This window comes from Nyctereutes procyonoides, unplaced genomic scaffold (genome assembly GCF_905146905.1).
Source record: "Nyctereutes procyonoides isolate TBG_1078 unplaced genomic scaffold, NYPRO_anot_genome, whole genome shotgun sequence".
Lineage (NCBI taxonomy): Eukaryota > Metazoa > Chordata > Mammalia > Carnivora > Canidae > Nyctereutes > Nyctereutes procyonoides.
This window is the reverse complement of record NW_026575036.1, coordinates 1,292,067-1,313,800: the sequence shown is the minus strand read 5'-3', so window position 1 is coordinate 1,313,800 and position 21,734 is coordinate 1,292,067. Positions and strand designations below refer to the sequence as shown.

At 35.9% G+C, this 21,734-nt stretch overlaps 1 protein-coding gene across 1 annotated transcript in view; it reads left to right on the top strand.

The window, feature by feature from the left end:
* The window catches only part of SLC15A5 (solute carrier family 15 member 5), an 83,583-nt gene that overhangs the window by 6,827 nt on the left and 55,022 nt on the right, over positions 1-21,734 (top strand). The window contains exons 3-4 of the mRNA XM_055318948.1: positions 9,159-9,328; positions 20,120-20,340. Coding sequence (XP_055174923.1) covers positions 9,159-9,328; positions 20,120-20,340 — 391 coding nt within the window. The remainder of the gene's footprint in view (positions 1-9,158; positions 9,329-20,119; positions 20,341-21,734) is intronic.

Below are 21,734 nucleotides of genomic sequence, written 5' to 3'. Positions count from 1 at the left end.
TGGGGAGTCTGTTAGAGGTCCTCTCTTTCCCCGCCACCTCCCCCTTCCCACCATGCTCAAGTGCTTTCTCTCTTTTTCTCTCTCTCCCTAAAATTAAATAGATAATAAAAATAATCATGCAGAGTTTTTAAAACCTAAAGTTAAAGCACCTAGAAATGTGCATGGGGAATCAAGGTGTTACTTTTTAATGTGGTAAAGGATTCTCTGGATGGTAAGCTTCTTGAAGGCTGAATCTGCTTGTTACAGGTTTTTTGGTAGTTTGTTTTGGAGGGTTTTTAAAATCATAATACCAACCTACAGGGAAATTTCTCTGGGCAACTGCTTTTTGTAATTTATAGAAAAGAATGCTAACTCTATTGGTATACATACTGCAGGGGTGGGTAGCAAGATGGACAGAGACACTTACAGAAGACAGAAGGGACAGGATCCCAGCTCTGTCACAGGAGTTTTATGCTTTTCGGCAAGTCCCTTTACTTCTCAGAGCACCAGTATCTCATCCACAAAACGAGAATACTCTGGAGGGCATTTGTATAGCTTATAAATAAAGTATCCTAGCACATCATAGATACTCAAATTCTGATAGCTATTATTATTAAATGACAAATCAGCTAAAATCATTGTCTAAATTCTGTGTAACGGAGGGGGACACTTGACGGGATGAGCACTGGGTGTTATTCTGTATGTTGGTAAATTGAACACCAATAAAAATTAATTTATAAAAAAAAAAATAAAAATAAATTCTGTGTAAGAGGGAACCCATTTAGGAGGAGGCCATCTTTAAATGGGCAGTGCCTTAATTTAAAATCTATTCTCCAAGTAAAAAATGCTTCTAGAAATCACAAGCTTGGTTAATATAATGCATTTCAGTAGTGTCTTTAAAAAACAGCATACCACTTGAATCTGTAACCGCTTGAAAGTTGCATCCAGTTCTATTTTCAGCACAGATGTCAGATGTTCCTAGTCACAGGACCTTTAATGAGATGTGTCATTGCATCTATACCACCTAAAGCTTCCCAGTGATTATGTTAAATAGTATAGACTGGAAGTCTCGAGCATTGAAAGCACCACTTCCGAATAGAGCTGCCAAGTGTAGGTGAGAAAACCACTCCCAGCCAACATTACCATCTGGTACTGGATCTTCCTCAAGTATGTACCTTATTGAAAGAATAAAGCTAAACTCCCTGAAATCAAGAGGCATAATAATCTTCCAACATCCTTGTGCTGTTATCTAGATTAGAACCTGAATCTTCCAGCATTTTCCAAAATCTGAGGTGTGCAATTAAGAGTCACCACATTGGAGATCATCTAGGTAAATACACCTGTGCAGAATCTTTTCTGGAAGCAAAAAGAAAGGTGGATAATTAAGTCTGTCTATAACCATAATTTTAAATTCTACTGCAATTAACTTCAAATCTTGCTTCCACATTTCTCTACTTACTTCACCTGGTAATTTGCATCTGATCTGCATATCATAGTCTGTTCCTAACCAGTTACCAGAGTGAATTATACATGATTTAAAAGTCCAAATAGAATATTGGTAGAGTTTGAAAAAAATCTAGAGACTGACTTATTCTATTCCAGAAATTTTAAATATCTGGTACACAGATTGATTCTACATAACATTTGTCTCACACTAAAATATTCTGATGTTAATACTTGAATTTAATAACTTTTATATTAGGGAGACATTAGAGGTAAGAATTTATTATCCCAGAGAATTTCTTTTCAGAAGCTGTTTTACTATTCACTTGTTATTTGAAAGCAGCAATTCTCAATCCTAGATGGACATACCCCCTGAAGACTCAAAAATACTGATTCCTGGGCCTCAATATCAAAAGCCCAAAATATATTGGTCTGTGATGAGTTCCAAAGACCAGGATTTTTTGCTTTCTTAAGTTGCCTAAGTAGTCAGGTTTAAGAACTACTGCTCTCAAGTAGTCATCTAATTTTGAGAATCACTTAAGTGCTTTATTTAAAAATGTTTCCCAGGCCCACCTGCAACATCCAAAATCAGAATTTTCTGGAAGCATAGCTGTTAGTGCAAACGATTTTTATCAAGTGCTTCAGAATTTTGAAAACAATTCCAGAGGTATAAGGAAACGGGATACTAATGTGGTCTAGAGATAATTTTGAGAAGAAATGGAACGGGACATTTTTTGAGTGCACATATTGGATGCTGCGTGGCTTTGGAAAGTTTTGACAATTCCCAGCAATTTTTCACCACACTTAGAAATATATCTGGTTCAGAGATCCTACCTAATCCTTGAGAAGAGAAAAGAAATAGAAATCTACTTAATTCTGCACTAGTAAAATCATAATTTATAAGGTATATTTCAGCCAACAAATTCAAAGCAGTTCATAGAATAATTGTATTAATACTCAGAATATCATCTGAGGTGCATACTGAGGGATAGCCTGTAAATAGCTTTAAAAAAAATCACTAAACCTTCCAAAATTCTATTTGCATGGGCTCTAGCCAAGTTGAACAAATGCTACCCACCCACTCTAATAACAACAGTCACCTCCTTCCTTAACCTTTGCCAAAATTGTAAGCTTTCAGGAAATACACTCAGAATTCCTCTCCAACATATAACTGGGGAAACCAAAGAATATTAAGGAAAGAGAAACAAGAAAGAAAGAAAGAAAGAAAGAAAGAAAGAAAGAAAGAAAGAAAGAAAGAAAGACACATTTTTTATGTGGCTTACTGCTCTTTCTTTTTCTTAAGCCCTGCTTGGTTGGTATTCAACTTGGTAGGTACATGACTAGGGGCTTATTTTCATCAACAAACATGCAGTGTTCTAAAAATCTTAAATTAAGGAAATAAGAAAGTGATATATAGGAACAACTGTTATGGTTGTTGAAGGAAAAAAGGAGGGGGATTCAAGAGAGAAAAAGAATAGAGTAAGTTAAAAGAAGGAGAGGCAAGGAGAGTAAGAGATAAAGAGTGAGACATTCTCCTAAATTTCTTAATTAAAAATATTCCTTTTGGGATCCCTGGGTGGCGCAGCGGTTTGGCGCCTGCCTTTGGCCGAGGGCACGATCCTGGAGACCCGGGATCGAATCCCACGTTGGGCTCCCAGTGCATGGAGCCTGCTTCTCCCTCTGCCTATGTCTCTGCCTCTCTCTCTTTCTCTCTCTGTGACTATCATAAATAAATAAAAATTAAAAAAAATTAAAAAAAAATAAAAATAAAAATATTCCTTTTACTTAAACTGTGCTGCCTACTCACCAAAAATCAAAAATCTTCCTTTTAAATGTCTTTTCTTTAACTGCAATGTTGAAAAAAATTACAGATAAAAGTACCTAGAATTGTAAAATTTCCATTTGCTGCTTCGTTCTTAAATTGATGGCTTCCAGAGTATTCCTTGAAGTCCTTCAATGGGTCAATGGTTACGGTAAAAGGAGCAACCATTGACAACTACCTTCCACCAAGAAATTAGCAACCAAGTGTTTCCTTGACTTTCCTAAACAGTTCCATTTTATCCCACCTAAGAGCCACAATCCCCTAGTGAAGTATCTCAATATTGTTCAATGCAAAATAAAATATTCTCCCTGAACTCTGTAAATTGTCCACTGCTACCAGGAAGACCCAAGAACTTGCCTTCCCTCTTAGACTAAAACAAAAACAAAAACAAAAAAGCAATGCAAACCATTTTCCCTAAAATCACTAATAATAACTCTGAAGTATGTCAAAACGGGTCAAAGAAATGACAAAGAATTTGAGCAACTTTATTCATGATTACTAAATAAGTTAGGGAAATGTTTAAAAGAAATAATTTCAAAGGGACTGTTGAGATTTGCAGCGACAAGTTTTTTCCCACCTTATTTGTATTCAATACCATAGGATCACGCAGACAAAAAAAAAAAATTAGACTTATACCTACTCCCAGTTATTTGCAGTTCCCAGTCTGTATTTAAAAGTAGGCTAAGGAAACATATTTTTACTGCTGCTTTCAATTTTCCTTAATCACTGGTATTTATTTTGCTTTAGTGCTTTGCTCTCTGACTTTCTGTGTGAGAGGTGCTTTATATACTCAATTTGCTAGTGAGCTATGAGATGAAAGGAGTCTTAATGGTGAGTTTGAACACTGTGGATTTTTATTTCTTTTATTTTTTTACAGTTGATACATATACAATTTCACCCTTAATTATCTATGGCTTATCCTGTCCATGGATCAATAAAGACATATATAAAACATGCTTGTACTAGGCAATTCTTCCAGAAAATTACACAATCAAATAGGTTGGATGGCATTTGTTAAAATACATTTAGTACTTGGTGTGAAATCTCTTCCTATACATAGATATTCAATACTATAATTCTTTTGTTTCTAACCACTTTTCACGAGATTTAAGTCTTAGAATAGTTATAATTCTCCTTGACCCTCTTTAGAGCATTTTAGCTTATATCACCATGTTCTGAAGAGCCACACAATGTCCTCTTGGATTTTCTAAGCAATATTGAACATTTAAAAAAATGGTTTCCTAAAGATTGAAAGAAATATACACTGCTTGCAGCCCCAGCTTCTCCCAGTTGCTACAGCCACAACTCAAGTGTGCAGCTTAAGCAGCATGGATGACCAGAGACAGAGCCTAGGGACTCTATCCAGTTGTCCTATAAAACTCTAACTTTGTGTCTCACCTGCAGTGTGACAAGTTTCTAGTCGTGAATTATAGTAAACCAGGTTCCTCTGCATGGCCATGTTTGATGTTTTATCACTTTCCTAGTTCAATTATTGAAAGTTTGTCTTTAAATGTTGTTGTTTGATCACTTGATTTTTTTAATGAGATGCCATGTTATTCATCAATCATTTATTTCCTATCCCTTTACTGTGGACCCAGAACCATGTTATGTCCTGTGGAGACAAAGAATAAGCTATTGCTGTCAGAGAGCTTGACAATCTATAAGTGAGAAGACAGAACTGACAAAAGTGAAATCATTCCAGAACAGATTGTTTTAGAAGTTCAGAGAACTTCTATTTAAGACAATATTGAATGAAGGAAAAGAAATTTGACATGGGACTTTAGTTAAGTAGGGATTGGGATGTCTAGTGGCTCAGTTGGTTACGCATCTGTCTTCCACTCAGGTTATGATCCCAGGGTCCCACGTGGGGCTCAGCGGGGAGCCTGCTTCTCCCTCTTCCTCATGCCCCCCTCCACCACCCCGCACGTGTGTGCTCATGCACACACTCTTCTTTCTCTCTCAATTAAATAAACAAAATCTTAAAAAAAAAGTTATAGGGATGAAAATGAGCAAGCCTGTTTAGAGGAGAGTGAAAGGACAAGGCTAGCTGGGCGCATGTCTCCTTTCCAAATATACATCACACACTTACCTCCCTCTCTTCCTTGACTTTGCTACCCCCACAGAAGTTCACTCCTAGCTCTCTTCCAACTACAGTACCTGTGATTGGTCTCCTTACCAGGCCCTATCTACATGCATAGAGCTGACACAGTAATCCTTTTTCCCATTTGAAAGCAGATCATTTCAGCCCCCTAATCAGTCACCTTCAAATGACTCCCTAATGTACTAAGAATAAAAACCAAACTCCTTACTATGGACTTCAAGTCCCTGCATAATCTGGATCACCTGTACTCACTGATCGTCTCTTCAAACACTCTATTCCTTGCTCACCATGCTCCAACTTCACAGCTTGTTTTGTTTCTGAAATCAAGATGGATGAAAAGTGAAGAACATGACGATGTTAGCTTAGCGCAGTGCAGCTACAGTCAATGTTCTTCATTCAGGTTTTACAAAAACCCTGTCTAGAGGGTATGATCCCTATTTTAAAAACAAAGACCCAGACTTCCAGAGTGCCTAAGACACAGTTATGTGATTCTCACAGTAATCACTCAAATTCATGTCTTTTTTTTAATTAATTAATTTATTTATTTATTTGAAAGAGAGGGAGAGAGAGAGAGCATAAGCAGGGAGGAGAAGCAGAAGAAGAGGGAGAAGCAGGCTGCCTGCTGAGTAGGGAGCTGGTTATGGGGCTCAATCCCAGGACCCTGGGATCATGACCTGAGCCAAAGGCAGAGACTTAACCAACTGAGCCTCCAGACATCCCAAATTCACGTCTTTTGAGTACCATTCTAGAGAGGAAAAAACAATATTTATAATTAATAATATATAAAATGTGATGAGAGGCATGAGTGAAAAGTAATTTCAAATGTTAAAGCTTATACTAATGAGGAAATGGTGGTGTCATCAACTTGATAACTAGAAAGACCTGGGAAAAAGTATAAAAAGACACCTAAAGTTAGCCAGCACAGATGGCTCCTACTCATGGCTTTGCAACAACACAGCCATGAGAATTTACTTGAATCAGTTCAGGTCTCCAATGTCAAAATTCCTTCTCTGAAACAGGGATGGAAAATTTTTGTGATCTAGGGTAAGGGAAAGATCTCCTAGATACAACACTAAATGCATGATCCTTAAGAGGGAAAAATAATAATAATTGGGCTTCAACAAAATTAAGAATTTATGTTCTTCAAGAGACACTCTTAAGAAATGAAAAGGCAAGTCTCAGCCTGAGAGAAAATATTTATTATATATTTGATGAAAAGACTTGCATCCAGAGTATATAAAGAACACTTAAGATTCAATAAGAAAATAGACAACCTAGTTTTGTTTTAAATGGGCAAATATTTTGAACAGCAATTTCACAAAGAAGGATAAAAGCACATGAAGAGTTGCTCAATATCGCTAGTCATTAGGAAAATGTAAAATAAGACCATAATGGGATATGAACACACATCTATTAAAATGGGTAAAATTAAAGACTGATCATACTATGTGTTGGCCAAGATGTGGAGGTTTCAGAACTATCATACACAGTTTGTGGGTAATGCAAAATGTTATAATTACTTGAAAACCATTTGGAAATTTCTTAAAATGTTAAATATTCATCTACTGTATCATCCAGCCATTCCACTCCTAGGCTTCCTCCATACCCAAAATTGAGTCTATATCTATAAAAAGACTTGGATGTGAATGTTCAGAAAATTATTTGTAGTAGCCATAAGTTGGAAAAACTGTCCATCAACAGATAAATAGATAAATTGTGGTATATTTATGTAATGGAATACTATTTAGCAATATAAAGGAATGAACTGATAAAAGAAAAAAAAACCAGCATGGGTCAGTCTCAAAATAATTATGCTAAATGAAAGAAGCCAGATAAAAAGAGTACTTTTTTTTTTTGTATGCTCCATACCCAACACGGCGCTTGAGCTCACCACCCTGAGATCAAGAATCAGAGGCTCTACCAACTAAGCCAACCAGTCACTATCATCAACTTCAAGCAGCCCCTTAGTATTACCTAGCAAGCAACCAGTATTCAATCATTCCCTTCCTCCTCTTTTAGATGACTTCTAACCTTTTCTTTTCTCCTCAAACCTTCAGTATCCCTGTAGCCATTCTTACCTGTTGACTCTGTTTCTTCTTTCACTTAGAAAAAGAAAGAAAGAAAGGTACAGGGAAGAGAAGGGAAAGGAAGGGGAGTAGGAGAGAGGGAGGGATGAAGGAAGGAAGGAAAGGAATAGGGAGGGAGAGAGGGAGGGAGGGAAGGAAAGAAGGAAGGAAGGAAGGAAGGAAGGAAGGAAGGAAGGAAGGAAGGAAGGAAGGATCAATTAGAACATGTAGAGGAAATGCCATAGGATGAGCCCTATCCTTGACAGACCCATCCCGCAGAATCTGGGGACAACCTGTTACCTGATTCCATCCAATAGAATATGGCAGAGATGACAGATATTAACCCCTGATTATGTTGCTATATGGCAAAAGTGCAGGTATTTTGCAGTGTAATTAAAGGTGCTAGGGGCACCTGGGTGGTTCAATCAGTTAAGCATCTGAATTGGTTTCAGCTCAGGTCATGATGTCAGGATCATGAGATCGAACCCTCATTGGGCTCCTTGTTCAGCAGGGAGTATGCTTGAGGCTCTCTCTCCCTCTCCCTCTGCTTCTTCCCCCCTTTGCACACACACTCTCTCCCCTTCTCTGTCTCTAAAATAAATAAAATCTTTTTTTTTTAAAGTCTCTAATCATTTGATTTTAAATTCGTCAAAGAAGAGATTACCCTGGAATCCTGGGTGGGCCTTATCTAACTAGGTAGGGCCTTTAAACCTTAATGGTAATGTTAAGTGTTCTAAAACTTAGATCTCTTATTGTTTGCCCAAATGAAACATTTATCAGAATTCATAAAACTCTATATTGAGCAGCTATTTAATTTATTTAATTTTACATCAATTTTTTAATTAATTTTAAGACAACTCCTCTGCAATGGGATTCCAATAGTGGGGATTTAGACCCGATGAAAAGTTGAGTGATACAGATTATTTCCCCAAAATTACAAACCAGGCTACTGCTATAGGTACTTCCTTATAATATTATTTGTTAGGAAGAGGTACTGAAAGTGTTATTCAAATGACACTCATTTTTCTGGTTTAATGAATGATCTAGTATAACCAAGGTATTCCTGAGTTTACCCTTACTTTGAAAAAGTAGAATAAATAGGAAGGATCAACTCTTTACTCATGCAATCTTTTCCAGATTCATTAGGCACATGTTTTTAAAGGTGTTATTTATTTGAGAGAGAGCGTGAACCAGAGGGTGGCAGGTGGTAAAGAAAGAGGGAGAAGCAAACTCCTTGCTGAACAAGCAGCTGGATATGGGACTTTATCCCAGGACCCTAAGATGGTGACCTGAGCAGAAGGCAGACACTTAACCAACTGAGCCACCCAGGTGCCCTCATTAAGCATGTTTTAATAAGTATTATCTACTGCTTCTCTAGTGCCACAACACGTAGTTGAGTGGTTGCTATAGAGATGGTATGACCTGCGCAAAAGCTAAAATATTCACTGAGGCCCTTTCCAAAAAGTTTGTCAACTTCTACTTTAGATAAGAAAACACGTTCTTTCTACCTCTGTTCTAAAAAGGAATGAAACCAAGATAACAGAATAAGATATGTATAAGAATATGATAAGACTCCATAGCTGATATGTATACACTTAGTAAGAAATCTAATAAACAATATTTGCACATTCTAGTTCAGCTAACAGACCAACACTTCATAGCTTACATTTAGATCAAAGCATTAAAATTAGCAATCGTTCTCTGAAGTAACTGAATGGTATCTGAAGTAACTGTCTGTGTATCACAGGTTTTGTTGGATCATGAACCTGAAAGCAACTGTTGTCTTTCTGGGAATATCTTACATTCAGCACTCAGGGGCCTGGGTCCTAGTTTTACTCATTCCTTTTATGTCTACACTTATGGCTCTGATAACTCTTCATATGATGCACTGTAACCTGATTTATCAGCCAGAAAAATGTAAGTAAATCACAACTTACATTAATTTATTGATTTTTATGGTTTTCTTGATCTACTCAATCCTCTCCATCTTTGATCCACTGTAACTTCTCTTTCAACTCACAGAATTTGTAGATTCTCCTAGGTATTATACTTGAAAGCAACAGGGTCTGCAAGAATATCAACAATCTCTAACTTGTTTTGGTTTTTCCTCGTTGAAAATAGTTTAATACTTGGGTGTTTTAAACATAAACAAAAGTAGGAAAAAAAATCACTCTCAGCTTCAACTCTCTTCAACTCCACTCAGTCTTTCCCCATCCTGCCTGGTAATTTTGAAGCAATAATTAAATATTATAATATTTCTAAGTGAAAGAAGTCAGTAAGAGAAGGACAAATACCCTATGATCTCACTCAGATGTGGAATTTAAGAAAAAAAAACAGATAAGCATATGACAAGGAGGAAAAGAAAATACAGAGAAGGAAATAAACCATAAGAGATTCTTTTTTTTTTAAGACTTTATTTAACTATTCATGAGAGACACACAGAGAGAGAGGCAGAGACATAGGAAGAGGGAGAAGCAAGCTCCATGCAGAGAGCCCAATGTGGGACTCGATCCTGAGACTTGAGGATCACTCCCTGGGCCAAAGGCAGACACTCAACTGCTGAGCCACCCAGGCGACCCACCATAAGAGATTCTTAAAAATAAAAAACAAACTGAGGGTGGATAGAGGGAGGTGGGTGGGCGATGGGCTAGATGGGTGATGGGAATTAAGAAGTGCACTTGTTGGGTTGAGCACTGGGGTGCTGTATGTAAGTGATGAGTCACTGAATTCTACTCCTGAAATCAATATTGCACTGTATGTTAACTAAAATTTAAAACTTTAAAAAATATTATAACATTTCATCTGTGTGCATGTATGTCAATGATACACTTTTTAAAAAAACATATTCGCAATGTCATTATTACAGACACACACGCACGCACACACACAATGAAAGAGAATTTCTCAACACAATTGAATATCTGCTCACTGTTAAGATCTCTGTTTCCATTTTTTAAATTTGTGTGTTTTGTTTAGTTCTAATCAAATCCAAATAAGGTCCCTACATTCCAAATGGCAGATATGCCCCTTACATCCTCTATAGTCCCCTTTCATTTCTGTCTCTTTTCAAAAATTTTTAAAGAAATCTGTACATTCCACAGAGCATTTCTCATAGTCTGGATTTTGCTGATTGCAATCACGTATTGTCACTCAACAGGTGTTTCTCCTTAATTCCTGTTAATTTTCTGAAAGACTTAAATGCTTGATCAGATTAATTTTTTTTTTTTGGCAAAATTCCTTCATAGATAGTGTTATGTACTTCAACGAAGAGGTGTGATGTCTGCTTATCTGTTTTTACAGTATCAGCTGATGATTTCTGTCTAATTCCATACTCCACTTTGGTTTGCAAGATGGTGGTAGTCTATAGTTATTCCTCCTTTATTACCTGAAATAATTCTATAAAAATAAATATCTCATTAACTATTCAGTTATACAGAGGTACAGTTTATATAAGAAGAAGAAAACAAATGTTTAATTATTTTCCGCTATTTTTAGGCCTTCAAATTAATGAGTTGAACTTCAATATCGTCCATTGGCAACCTGTTAGTTGTTTTTTTAAACTATTATTATTAATTAATGGACTTAAAACCTTCAATAAGTTTCAATCCACTGCAGTTATTAATGTTCAAATTATTCCATATTTGGGCAGTGAGGTCCTTTTCATGTTGGTGGCTGAGTCCTTCAGATAAGTCCTTCCATTATCTTTAGTTGCTTTCTTGCTTTCTGATATGACAACAAACTCTGTGGTTATCATTTCCTTCCCTGAACTTGGAATCATCTTTTTTCCCCAAAACACTGTTTCCTTTTCATGTACATTGGTATTTAGAGACTATAATTTTGGCTCTGGGGACACTCAATGCTATTTAGTCTATCACAGTTTCTAGGCTTTTCTGTGCACAGAACTACAAAATGTAATTTTTTTCTTTCTAAAATAACATACATTTTGTAATATACTAATACTCTAATCAAAACCAGTGCTGAAGGATTTTTACTTATCAAACTCGGATCCTTTTCTATTTCTTCCCAGGTCGACAATCCTGGTTCTTAAGGACAGCAATACATTTGCACATTTGCTGTATCTTTGACAGTAACACCCCCAGTATGGTTGTTGAAAACACTTTCAAGATTCTTGCAGGGTTTTTTTTTTTTCTTTATGTTATAATCCCTAGGAATGCACACCAAACTTACTGTGTTTTAAAGTCACTTATAGTTTTTCTTTGTCTGGTTATGTCACTAACTTTATATACAATTAAGTGTATTTGTTCCATTTTTCTTTATACTTAGACATATTTTTAAAATTTAATTTAAAAAAATAAAATTTAATTTTTTAAGACATGTGAACATTTCATGTACTAAAATTCATGGACGAAACAAAGTCTATTTGTATTCCTCTATCCTCTCCTATTCCCTTAGGTCTACACTTATATATTTTTAAATAATTAAAAATTAAATGGAAGGATTCCATTTTTGAATAAGGGAAAATACTAAAGTTTTATATGGATATGTATATGTCTCCATGTATGTATTTTCTTCCCTCTTTATATAAGCAATAGCTATTATTCACTCTTCTCACCTGTTTTTCTCATTTAATATAACGTAGGGATTGCTTCATGATTGTATATACAAAATATGCCCCATTCCTTTTTACAACTGCTTCGTACTCCATTGTGTAATGAACCATTGGTTATTTCACCAGTCTCATATTGTTGGGCATTTGGGTTGTTATTTTTTGCTTTTGCTATGTTAAGTAGATTCTAATGAACAGCCTGATGTAATCTTCTCTTTGCATTTTTTCCTTCACCTTAAGGATAGATTCTTAAAAGATTATTTAATCAAGTAAGTTACCCACAATTTTGCTATATTTTGGCAAATTCCCTTCCATAGTATACCATGTTGTGTTTCCACCAAAAATGTATGAGAATGCCTATCTTGCCATAGTCTTTCCAAGAGTAATGTTGTGAAACTTTTGGATTTTTGACAGTTTGAGGGTGGACAGTGGCATCTCACTGAAGTTTTAATTGACATTTCTCTTATGAGAAAAGTTGAACATCTTTTCGTTGTCTAGAACAATTTGTATTTCTTTCAGTGAACTATCTGTTCATACATCTAGTTCATTTTTTTCTATAGGATTGTGGACTTTTTCTTTCAGTTTTTGGAAGATTTTTCTGTATTGGAGATGTTAAAACTTTGTCTAATGATAAAAGTTGCAAATATTTTTTTCTGACATAGGCAGAGGGAGAAGCAGGCTTCCTGTGGGGAGCCCGATGTGGGACTGGATCCCAGGACCCTGGGATCATGACCTGAGCTGAAGGTAGACACTTAACCACTGAGCCACCCAGGTGCCCCAAATTTGCAAACATCATTCCTCATTTGTCATATATCTTGAGTTTGATTCCTGTGTTATTTTCTACATGCAAGATTTTTTAGTTTATTTCGTCTTTTTTTTGGGGGGGGGTAGGTTTAAAATAAAATTTATCAGTCTTTTCCTTAATTGCTTTAGATTTTGAATTACGTTAGAAAAGTTTTATTTACTCCCAGATTATAAAGATATTCACTCATAACTTTTCTATCAGTATTCATATTCTTTTTTCTTTTTCTTTTTTTACCTTTGCATTTCTGACCATTTGGAAGTTATATTAAAATAAGTTTGAGGGTGCCTGGGTGGATCAGTTGACTAAGCCTCCAACTCTTGATTTTGGCTCAGATCATGATCTCAGGGTCATGGGATCGAGCCCTGAAATGGACTCCATGGTCAGCACAGTCTGCTTAAGATTTTCTGTCTCCCTCTGCTCCTCCCCCTGCTTGCACTCTCTCTCTCTCTCTCTCTCTCTCTCTCAAATAAACAAACAAGTAAAATCTTTTTAAAAAATAAAATAGGTTTTAAGAGTGTACTGTTTTATTTTTTCCATATAACTATCAAATTATCCCAACTCACTTATTTAAAAGTCTGTAGTTTCCCCACTATTTTGAGATGCCAGCTTCACTGTATAGAGCAACTTGTATTTCTGGAGTTTTTGCTCTGTTCCTGTGGTCAGTCTATTTTTACCTATCTTGTCTAACTCTAACCTTAATTTCTTATAATTTTCCTTTTACTACTATCAATGTCTTTACTACAACTACGATCACTAAGAGTGATGAAATGAGGTGTATTTTCACAAATTGAGTACCTTCACCAACATTACTTTATTCTCACCCCCAACCCGTGAAGTAGGTGGGAAGGGTACTGTGTATCCTTTTATAGCTCAGATTCCATATGTTTTACTCTGCTCCTGTGGCAACTTCAGCACATCTTTGCCATCTGATCCACCATATTATGTTGAAATGATCTACTTATGAATACAGTTAGGTATTCCTGTGTCTTATATGGTAAATGCTCAGTGTTTGTTATTGGTAAACTGAGTGCAGAAACTGAGGCATAATTAAACTAAATGACTTACCAAGGACCTCACAGAAAATGGCTGATGTGGAACCAGAAAGCAGGCCTTATTTTTCTCAGGCTAGGTCTCATTTTATTTACTTATTTTTATGTTTTAAAATTTTTATTTAAATTTGAGTTAACATACAGTACAACATTGGTTTTAGGAGTAGAATTCAGTGCTTCATCACTTATATACGACACCCAGCATACAGCTCCTTTTATCACAGCGCAATCAAGAGTGTAGAAAATTTCATCCACAGGAGCTTCTGACCCCATTTCTCAGGATCCTGTAGCCTGTGGATCACAGCTAAGCAGTGCATATCCTCCTAGCAGACTGTGGAATGGGTTCAATATGCAGAAAGGTATTTGAGGGATGGTCTTTGTCAGCCCCACATGGCAGAAAAAGAGAAAAATGTAAAGTACTAAATTTTATGGAAAGACAACTTCAGCTATTTCTGGAGTGTATAATTAGCACATAATCCTGGAGTTTTGTGAATATATGTATTTATTACACGCACATACATACATATATATAATTTCGAGAATTAAATTTTCTAAAAACTATTATGGCATCCATCCATTTGCTTCCTGATTTCCTGTTTGAGAACATATTTATCTCAATACAGAAGTATAATTCTTCATATTACATATTTTAACATATGATGAAGTAAACTGTCTTTGGAAAATTACAAGAAAAAATTATTAGTTGCAATTAAATATATGACAGAAAATCTTCATGAGTTGTTTACTTTATACAACACTCCATAAAATGAATACTTTGCAGTTTTGAGTTTTGTTTTGTTTTCTATTTCCAAGTTATAAGATCACCCAACTATGATGAAGTGAAACTCTGTCTTCCCTCTAGCAAACTATATAATCCTTATTTTGGCTTCTTCCTCTCTGATGACTAAATTGGAAATTCCTCAAAGCTGTAATTCAAAGCCATAGGTGACCTTAAAGAAATGATTTTTTATATGCTACCTTTTATTTTAAGGTAACTTTTCAAATGTGGACCATGCATTCCATTATGTTTAGCTGTCAAGCACGGCCTTCATTTGCATTTCTTCCCACTGCTATAATTTTGAGAACTGGCAGGTGACCAAAGAAGAAAAAATGTGCATCTACCATCTAGAGTGCAATGTAGGCTTTTTTTATTATAATTAAGTAGCATAGATATTCATGATTAGATCAAGGTCAGAGGAGCAGAACATCAGAGCCAAGGACTTAAAGGTACAAAGAATAGAAAAATTGCTTTCTAAAGTTTTTTTTAATAGTAATAGCTACAATCTTTAAGTTTTGCAATAAAACATTTAAAATAGCTCATCTGTTTTATTTTAAAATGTGCACGCCTGGTGTGTTTGCCATGCACATTTAAACTAGAGCTTGAAGTCTCGGTTGCATTTTCATTCCTTTTTTTTTTTTTTTTCCAACTTCCCATTTCTGCTCCTGGTGCAGAAAAGCAATTTGAAAATTATAATGACAATGGATTTTTTTAAACGGAGTCTACATGACACCCCAAATTATTTGTACAGAGGGCATGAATTTTCTATTAAGTCTAATGGATTAATCCAAGGAGGTGGTGTGATGTTTAGATGTCGATGTTTTCAACAGGATTATCTCTCCTGACATTCAGAGCTCACTCCCTGGTTTGATGGGGCAACTGTTGCTCTCCTCAGGCAGTCAGATTACTGTACGATTCCTTTTCTTGCCCTTTCCAACTAGCTTATGATTCCCTCCCAGGCCAGCTGATCAATTTAGGCTTACTATTTCCCCTGCTTTCTTTTCCCCTCTGACTTAAAACCCGTATAGCACATTGTCCACTCCTTCTCAATGTCCTTGGTAGTCTTTTTCTTTTCTCCTCTGATCATCTTCTAACTGATGCGAAACCCTAGGATTCGTTCCAGGGACCCCATCTCTTCATATCCTTTTTTCTTAAGTAATCTCTTATCCCACTTTCAATGCCAGCTATGCACCAAATGCCCAAGTTCATATTGACCTCACCTTGAAACTCGTATATCCAACTTCTAGTTAACATTTCTTTTACCATACAAAACTTTTATTTTTTCAATTTGATACATTTCTACACAGTTTACCTCCCCTCTCCTATCATATATATACATTTTGAAATTCAGAGAGAAGAATTCTAATCAAATTGTGGATTAGTCACATGTGTTTAATGCTACTTCTCAAAACGTCATTAAAATAAAAATGCAAGGATGAAAAGGTATAAGCCCTCAAAAAGTGAAAAGAAAATAGGTTATTAGAAGACAAGAGCTCATACATTTCTTGAAGATGGGCATCGACATTTTGCCCTGCTTATCTAATAGTCCTCTCAAACTTAACCTGACCAAAACTCATCCCCTGATTCACCAAGCTGTAACCCAGCCCCTTTCTTGTTTTCTCCATCTCAGTGTAAATCACCAACATCCAGTTTTTTAAGGGAAGAATAAGTAGTCATCCTCAAATTGTCTCATTTCTTCAAACTCCCCCCACATCATAAAATATTGCTGGTTGTTCAAACACATATCCCCTGCTGTCCACTTCTCTTCATTGCTATCACTATGTCCAAGTTACCACTACCTCTTGCCCTCTAGCAGCTTCCCTTCTTGTTTTCTAAAACCTATGATCCACACCACTACCAGACTTCCAGAGTAACTTCTTAAATGTACAATATCCCCCCTCTGCATAAAATATCTTAATACTTTCCCATAACATGCAAGTCAGACCCCAAGCTTCTTACTTTAGCCTGTAAAGTCTGATTGATCCCTGACCAACTCTTGGACCTCCCTTCAATATTCTTACTAACTGAGCTACTGCCTCATTGGCCTTTATGGATCCTGAACCTCTTTCAGCTTCTTTCTTTCTTTCTTTCTTTCTTTCTTTCTTTCTTTCTTTCTTTCTTTCTTTCTTTTTCTTTCTTTCTTTCTTTCTTTCTTTCTTTCTTTCTTTCTTTCTTTCTTCTTTCTCTCTCTCTCTCTTTCTTTCTTCTTTTTCTTCCTTCCTTTCTTTTTTTTTTCATTTCTTCTTACTTTTTAAGAGATTTTTATTTTATTTTATTTGAGAGAGACAAATAGAAAGAGCATAAGCAGAGGGTGGGGGCAGAGGGAGAGAGATAAGCAGATTCCCCACTTAGCAGGGAGCCTGACCCTGAGCTTGATCCCAGGACCCTGAGATCATGACCTGAGCCAAAGTCAGATGCTTAACTGACTGAGCCACCCAGGTGCCCCTCAGCTTATTTCTACCCTATGACATGTCTCACATATGCTGCTTCCATATCTTTTGCCTACTTCTGGTCCATTCAATCCTCAGTTCAATTTTCAACTCTTTCTGTAGTCTTCATACTCTATCCCATAATGAATGTCTATCTTATCGGTCCATTTTGTTTTCATCATTGAACATGCCTAATATTTTTCTGCTTATTTAGTGTCTCCCCCACCATAAAGAAAACTCAGGGATTTGTAAATCTTGTTCACTATTATATTCTCAGGACCCAAAAAGCCCTTGGCACATAGTAGGTACTTAATATGTTGAACGAATGAATGATTGCATTCACATTTGTTTGGAATCAGTTATGTGCCCTCCTTGTCCTAGCTAAAACTTTAGACCTCCTTCATGCTCAATCATTTCTTGTTCTTAACCATTTTGTTTTTGTTGCTTCATATTACCCTATCAGTTATAATTTTATTGGTTTAAATATATTTATTTTTCAAAGTTGTATTCAGTTGAAGCTAGTGCTATTCAAAGCCTTGTCCATGGAACAGTGCTGATCAATGAACTGTTTGTTACTGGTATGCAACAAAATAAATACAGACACTGAGAAGAAACATGTAGAAATATTTACATAAAGTTAGATTTTATGTCTGTTTAATCTAATAATAAAAATGTCAGAACTTATATTTTATATTTTATTTTATTTTATTCTCAAATGAGGTTATTCTTTAGGTATTACATTTTACAGTATTTTTAAAATGTATTGACCATAATGGTTGAAACTTTTTTTAAAAAAAGGTTTTTTTAGCACAGCTAGTTTAAGAAGTTATAATCTAAAGATTTCTCTTTAGAAATAAGATGATAGGCACACCCAGTGGCGCAGCGGTTTAGCGCCGCCTGTAGCCCAGGGCATGATCCTGGAGACCCTGGATCGAGTCCCACGTCCCGCTCTCTGCATGGAGCCTGCTTCTCCCTCTGCCTGTGTCTCTGCCTCTCATTCTCTCTCTGTGTCTCTATAAATAAATAAATAAAATCTTTAAAAAGAAAAAATAGAAATAAGATGATAAAGATATTCAACTGTTTAATAAGATTACATATATCAATTTGCCATGCATTAAGAGCAGATGCTAATTCATCTTAAAACAAATAATGATTTGCTTAAATAAAAAAGGAAAAATGAGTTCAAAACATGTATTCAATATAAGTGCCTAAGTTTTAAAAAAATAGTGGGGAAATTGGGGAGAATATCCTTGGAATTAGTCTTCCATGCTGTGAATAGCGATCATGTCATCATAAAGCCTATTTGAAAGCATAGAGTAAGTTGGATTAATGCCAGTAATAACCTTACCATCTACACATCCCTGTTTTGCAGAAGTTGAGCAGAGAGCAGGCTGATGAGCAACAGAGACAACATCATAAGGAAATGTCAGGAAGTTAAGCCTCCTAGCCCAGACCTGTTCAAATTCAGTCTCCAGACTGTTCATCAAGACATTCTCAGTTCTCATTTTACTAAAGTCTTAAGTAAACTAATTGAAATAGCTAAGAAAGTCTCATAATAGAGCAGTTCTTCCTGCAATAATAAAAAGATGTCCCTATTCTTTCCTAATAGACATAGCACTTACAGGTGTTTCTGGGCCCTTGGCATTCTCACGCCTGGGGCTTTCCTCTGTGTCTGGCAATAGTGACTAAGAAGAGGCAATAGTGACCACAGGTATGAGCCTATAGGCGATGCAATTATTCCAACATACTTCCACTTGACCTCAACACACTTCACAGAGGCCACCAAAGGGCCACTGCTGTAATCATTCTTGGTCACTACCAATTTGGACTGGATTTGATTCAGTGACTTAGAGGTTAAAGGTTCCATATTCAATTACCAGGCCCCCCAGCTTCCTCAATTAATCAAAGGCTGACATAATAGGTCTATTACAACTCTTAAAAGAGATCAAATCAATATAATCACTCTATAACCATAAAAAATTTTTAATAAATATTCTTTATTTAAATATAAAAACCAATACTCAGTGGCACTTATATGAATTTGGTTAGAATGTATTTCAGGAAGAATTTTATTATGGGAAATTTGAACATAAACAAAATGACAATCAGATTATACCTTCAATTTCTATAGTGGCCTTCTCTGGGGGAAACCCAAACATTTTTACATTTATTATACCACTTATTCTGCAACCATGATTTTGTGTCTAGTAATTTGTGGGAGGATTTATTTGGTCAAGGGAGTACCATGAAAAATTGTAACAATTATGGTGACACAGCTGTACTGCTAACTAAAAGGGGGCGGGGGGCTTATCTCATTGTATCAGGAAGTCCTAATGGAGTCAAAGAGAAGGTGGAATCTGAAAGATCATAAAAGAAGCAACAGTGAGGTTGCAAATCACAAGCAGCAAGTGACTGCTAACATCTGAAGCAATAAAATGCTTTGGATGCTGAAGTGACAGCCATATAAACCCAGATGAAACTACTGGAAAAGTCAAAAGCCAGCTAATCCAATCTGAACTTTTAGTGACACTATCAACATGTATAAAGTCATTTGAAGAGTTCAAAGTTTAACCTTACGTCTGAAATTCAAGGATAAAGTCAAAGCAGAGAATACATTTCGCTTCATCTCCATGTCAAAATAAGAAACCACCCTCTACCTGACAAGTGAAGATTATTTATATAACAATTTATATTAAGAAATAGTACTAGTTCTTTGTGTTACAACTGTAAAAGAAAGTTCTGGTTGTCTTACTCATTAATGAGTTAGACTTCTAAGAGATTGTGGAATTTCTTACTTTGGTGTTTTATTTTGTCACCTTTCTTCCCTTTTTAGTATGTTCCCATTGATCTTATCTTTTTCATTTTTTACATTAGCTGTCAGGCACCACCTTGGGCTGGTCACCAGGATGCCAGAACCCTTGTCAGAAGAGTGTTCCTTTGAATTCAACCCCTTGGGTGCTAAAACCTTCTCAGTCACTTTACTGCCCTTCATCCTTGCAATTGTCATCTTTCTGATTGACATCTTGGAAAATGGAAGAACAATTCCTTTACTAATACATAATATCTCGAATTACTTGCAGGTTGCTCTCTCCTGACAACCTTTGGGGTGTTTATTAATGCACTGAAAATATGCTGTCTGCACTATTGCAGTCTTGCTAGAGATGTGACAAGCTGGTTAGACCATGCCAAGAAAAAAAATGGTGGTTGCTACAGTGAGCTCCATGTGGAAGACACAAAATATTTCTTCACTCTTCTTCCTCTCTTCATTTTCCAGCTCCTCTACAAAATATGCATTATGCAGGTAAGGAAGGGTAATTAGCACTAACCCAAGAATAATAAAATGATCGTATGTGAACATTACAAGTAAATATTTATTTTCAGCCCATCAGACTCTCCTCACTGCCTAACTTTGTCAGGCAGTCATCCTATAAATGTTTCTCATCACCATAGGCTTTAATTTCAAAAGACAAGTGAGGTCAGGCAGAGGCAGACCTGAGGAGCACCCAGTATGTTGTTTCTCTCGTAAAACTGGAAATGTCTTTCAGAAGATGTGGACGATATTTCAGAGTGCATAGTCACAAGACATAAGAGCAATACACAAAAATACAAGATCTATGGGCAATTACCCAACCTTTTTTCAGCCAAAGATTGGCCTTCCTCCTTCATTAAGCCTTTAAAAATTAGTACTAACATGTAACTAACTTGACTGATTTAAGTACCACCTCCACTATATTCTTAAGTATATGTACTAATGAGCAAGTGATTTTTTTCCCCACCCACCTTTACTTCCTTGGTGAATCAGTGCCTGTGCTACGGAGAAATTAGAGGGAAAATAGCAAGTCCAAAGTACTTTTCATAAATAAATGTGATTTCAAAAAAAAACAACTTTAATATGATAATTGTCAAAGACAAACTTATGAAGAAATATAAGTGATTATAAAGTCTTTGAAGAAATTCAGGACCATATTTGCTGCTAAGCCACAACTTTGAATTTAGAAGGCTAATGAGTAAGTTATATCCATAAATCTTAGAGCAGTAGAGCTGAAAAGAAATTTAGAGATTAACTTACTCAACTACTTCATTTGTTGAAGAGGAAACTGAGACTCGGAAAAATTAAGTGATTCTGGAAGGGATAGCTAAGTCACATAGTTAATATTAGTGAAAGGAAAAACAAATCCACCTGCTGACTCTGAGGACAAAGCTTGCTCTAATAGACCAGGGGTCAGCAAATTACTGTCTGCAGGCCAAATCCAGCTCACTGTTTTTTTTTTCTTCATGCCCTGCAATATAAGAAGGTTTTTATATTTTTTTTATGCTTGAGAAAATCAAAAGAAAAAATATTTTATGACATGAAAATTACAACAAATTCAAAATTCAGGAACAATAAATAAAGCTTTATTGGAGCATAGCCATTCTTGTTTATTTGTCATACTAGGTCTCCTAATGCATGAAAACAATAGGACTGAGTATTTGCAATAGAATCAGTATGTGGAAACATTTTTTATCTAGAACTTTGCAAAAAAGTTTGCCAAGAAACTTTGCTATAAACACTGCATGAAAGCTAAGTTAATTTAGCAAATTCAACTTCCCTCCTGACTCCACATTAGGAGCCAGCACAAAAACACAAAAATATAACCCATATATATGATCTTTAATATCATAAAAAATATTAAAAAGCAAAATTAATAGTAAGTG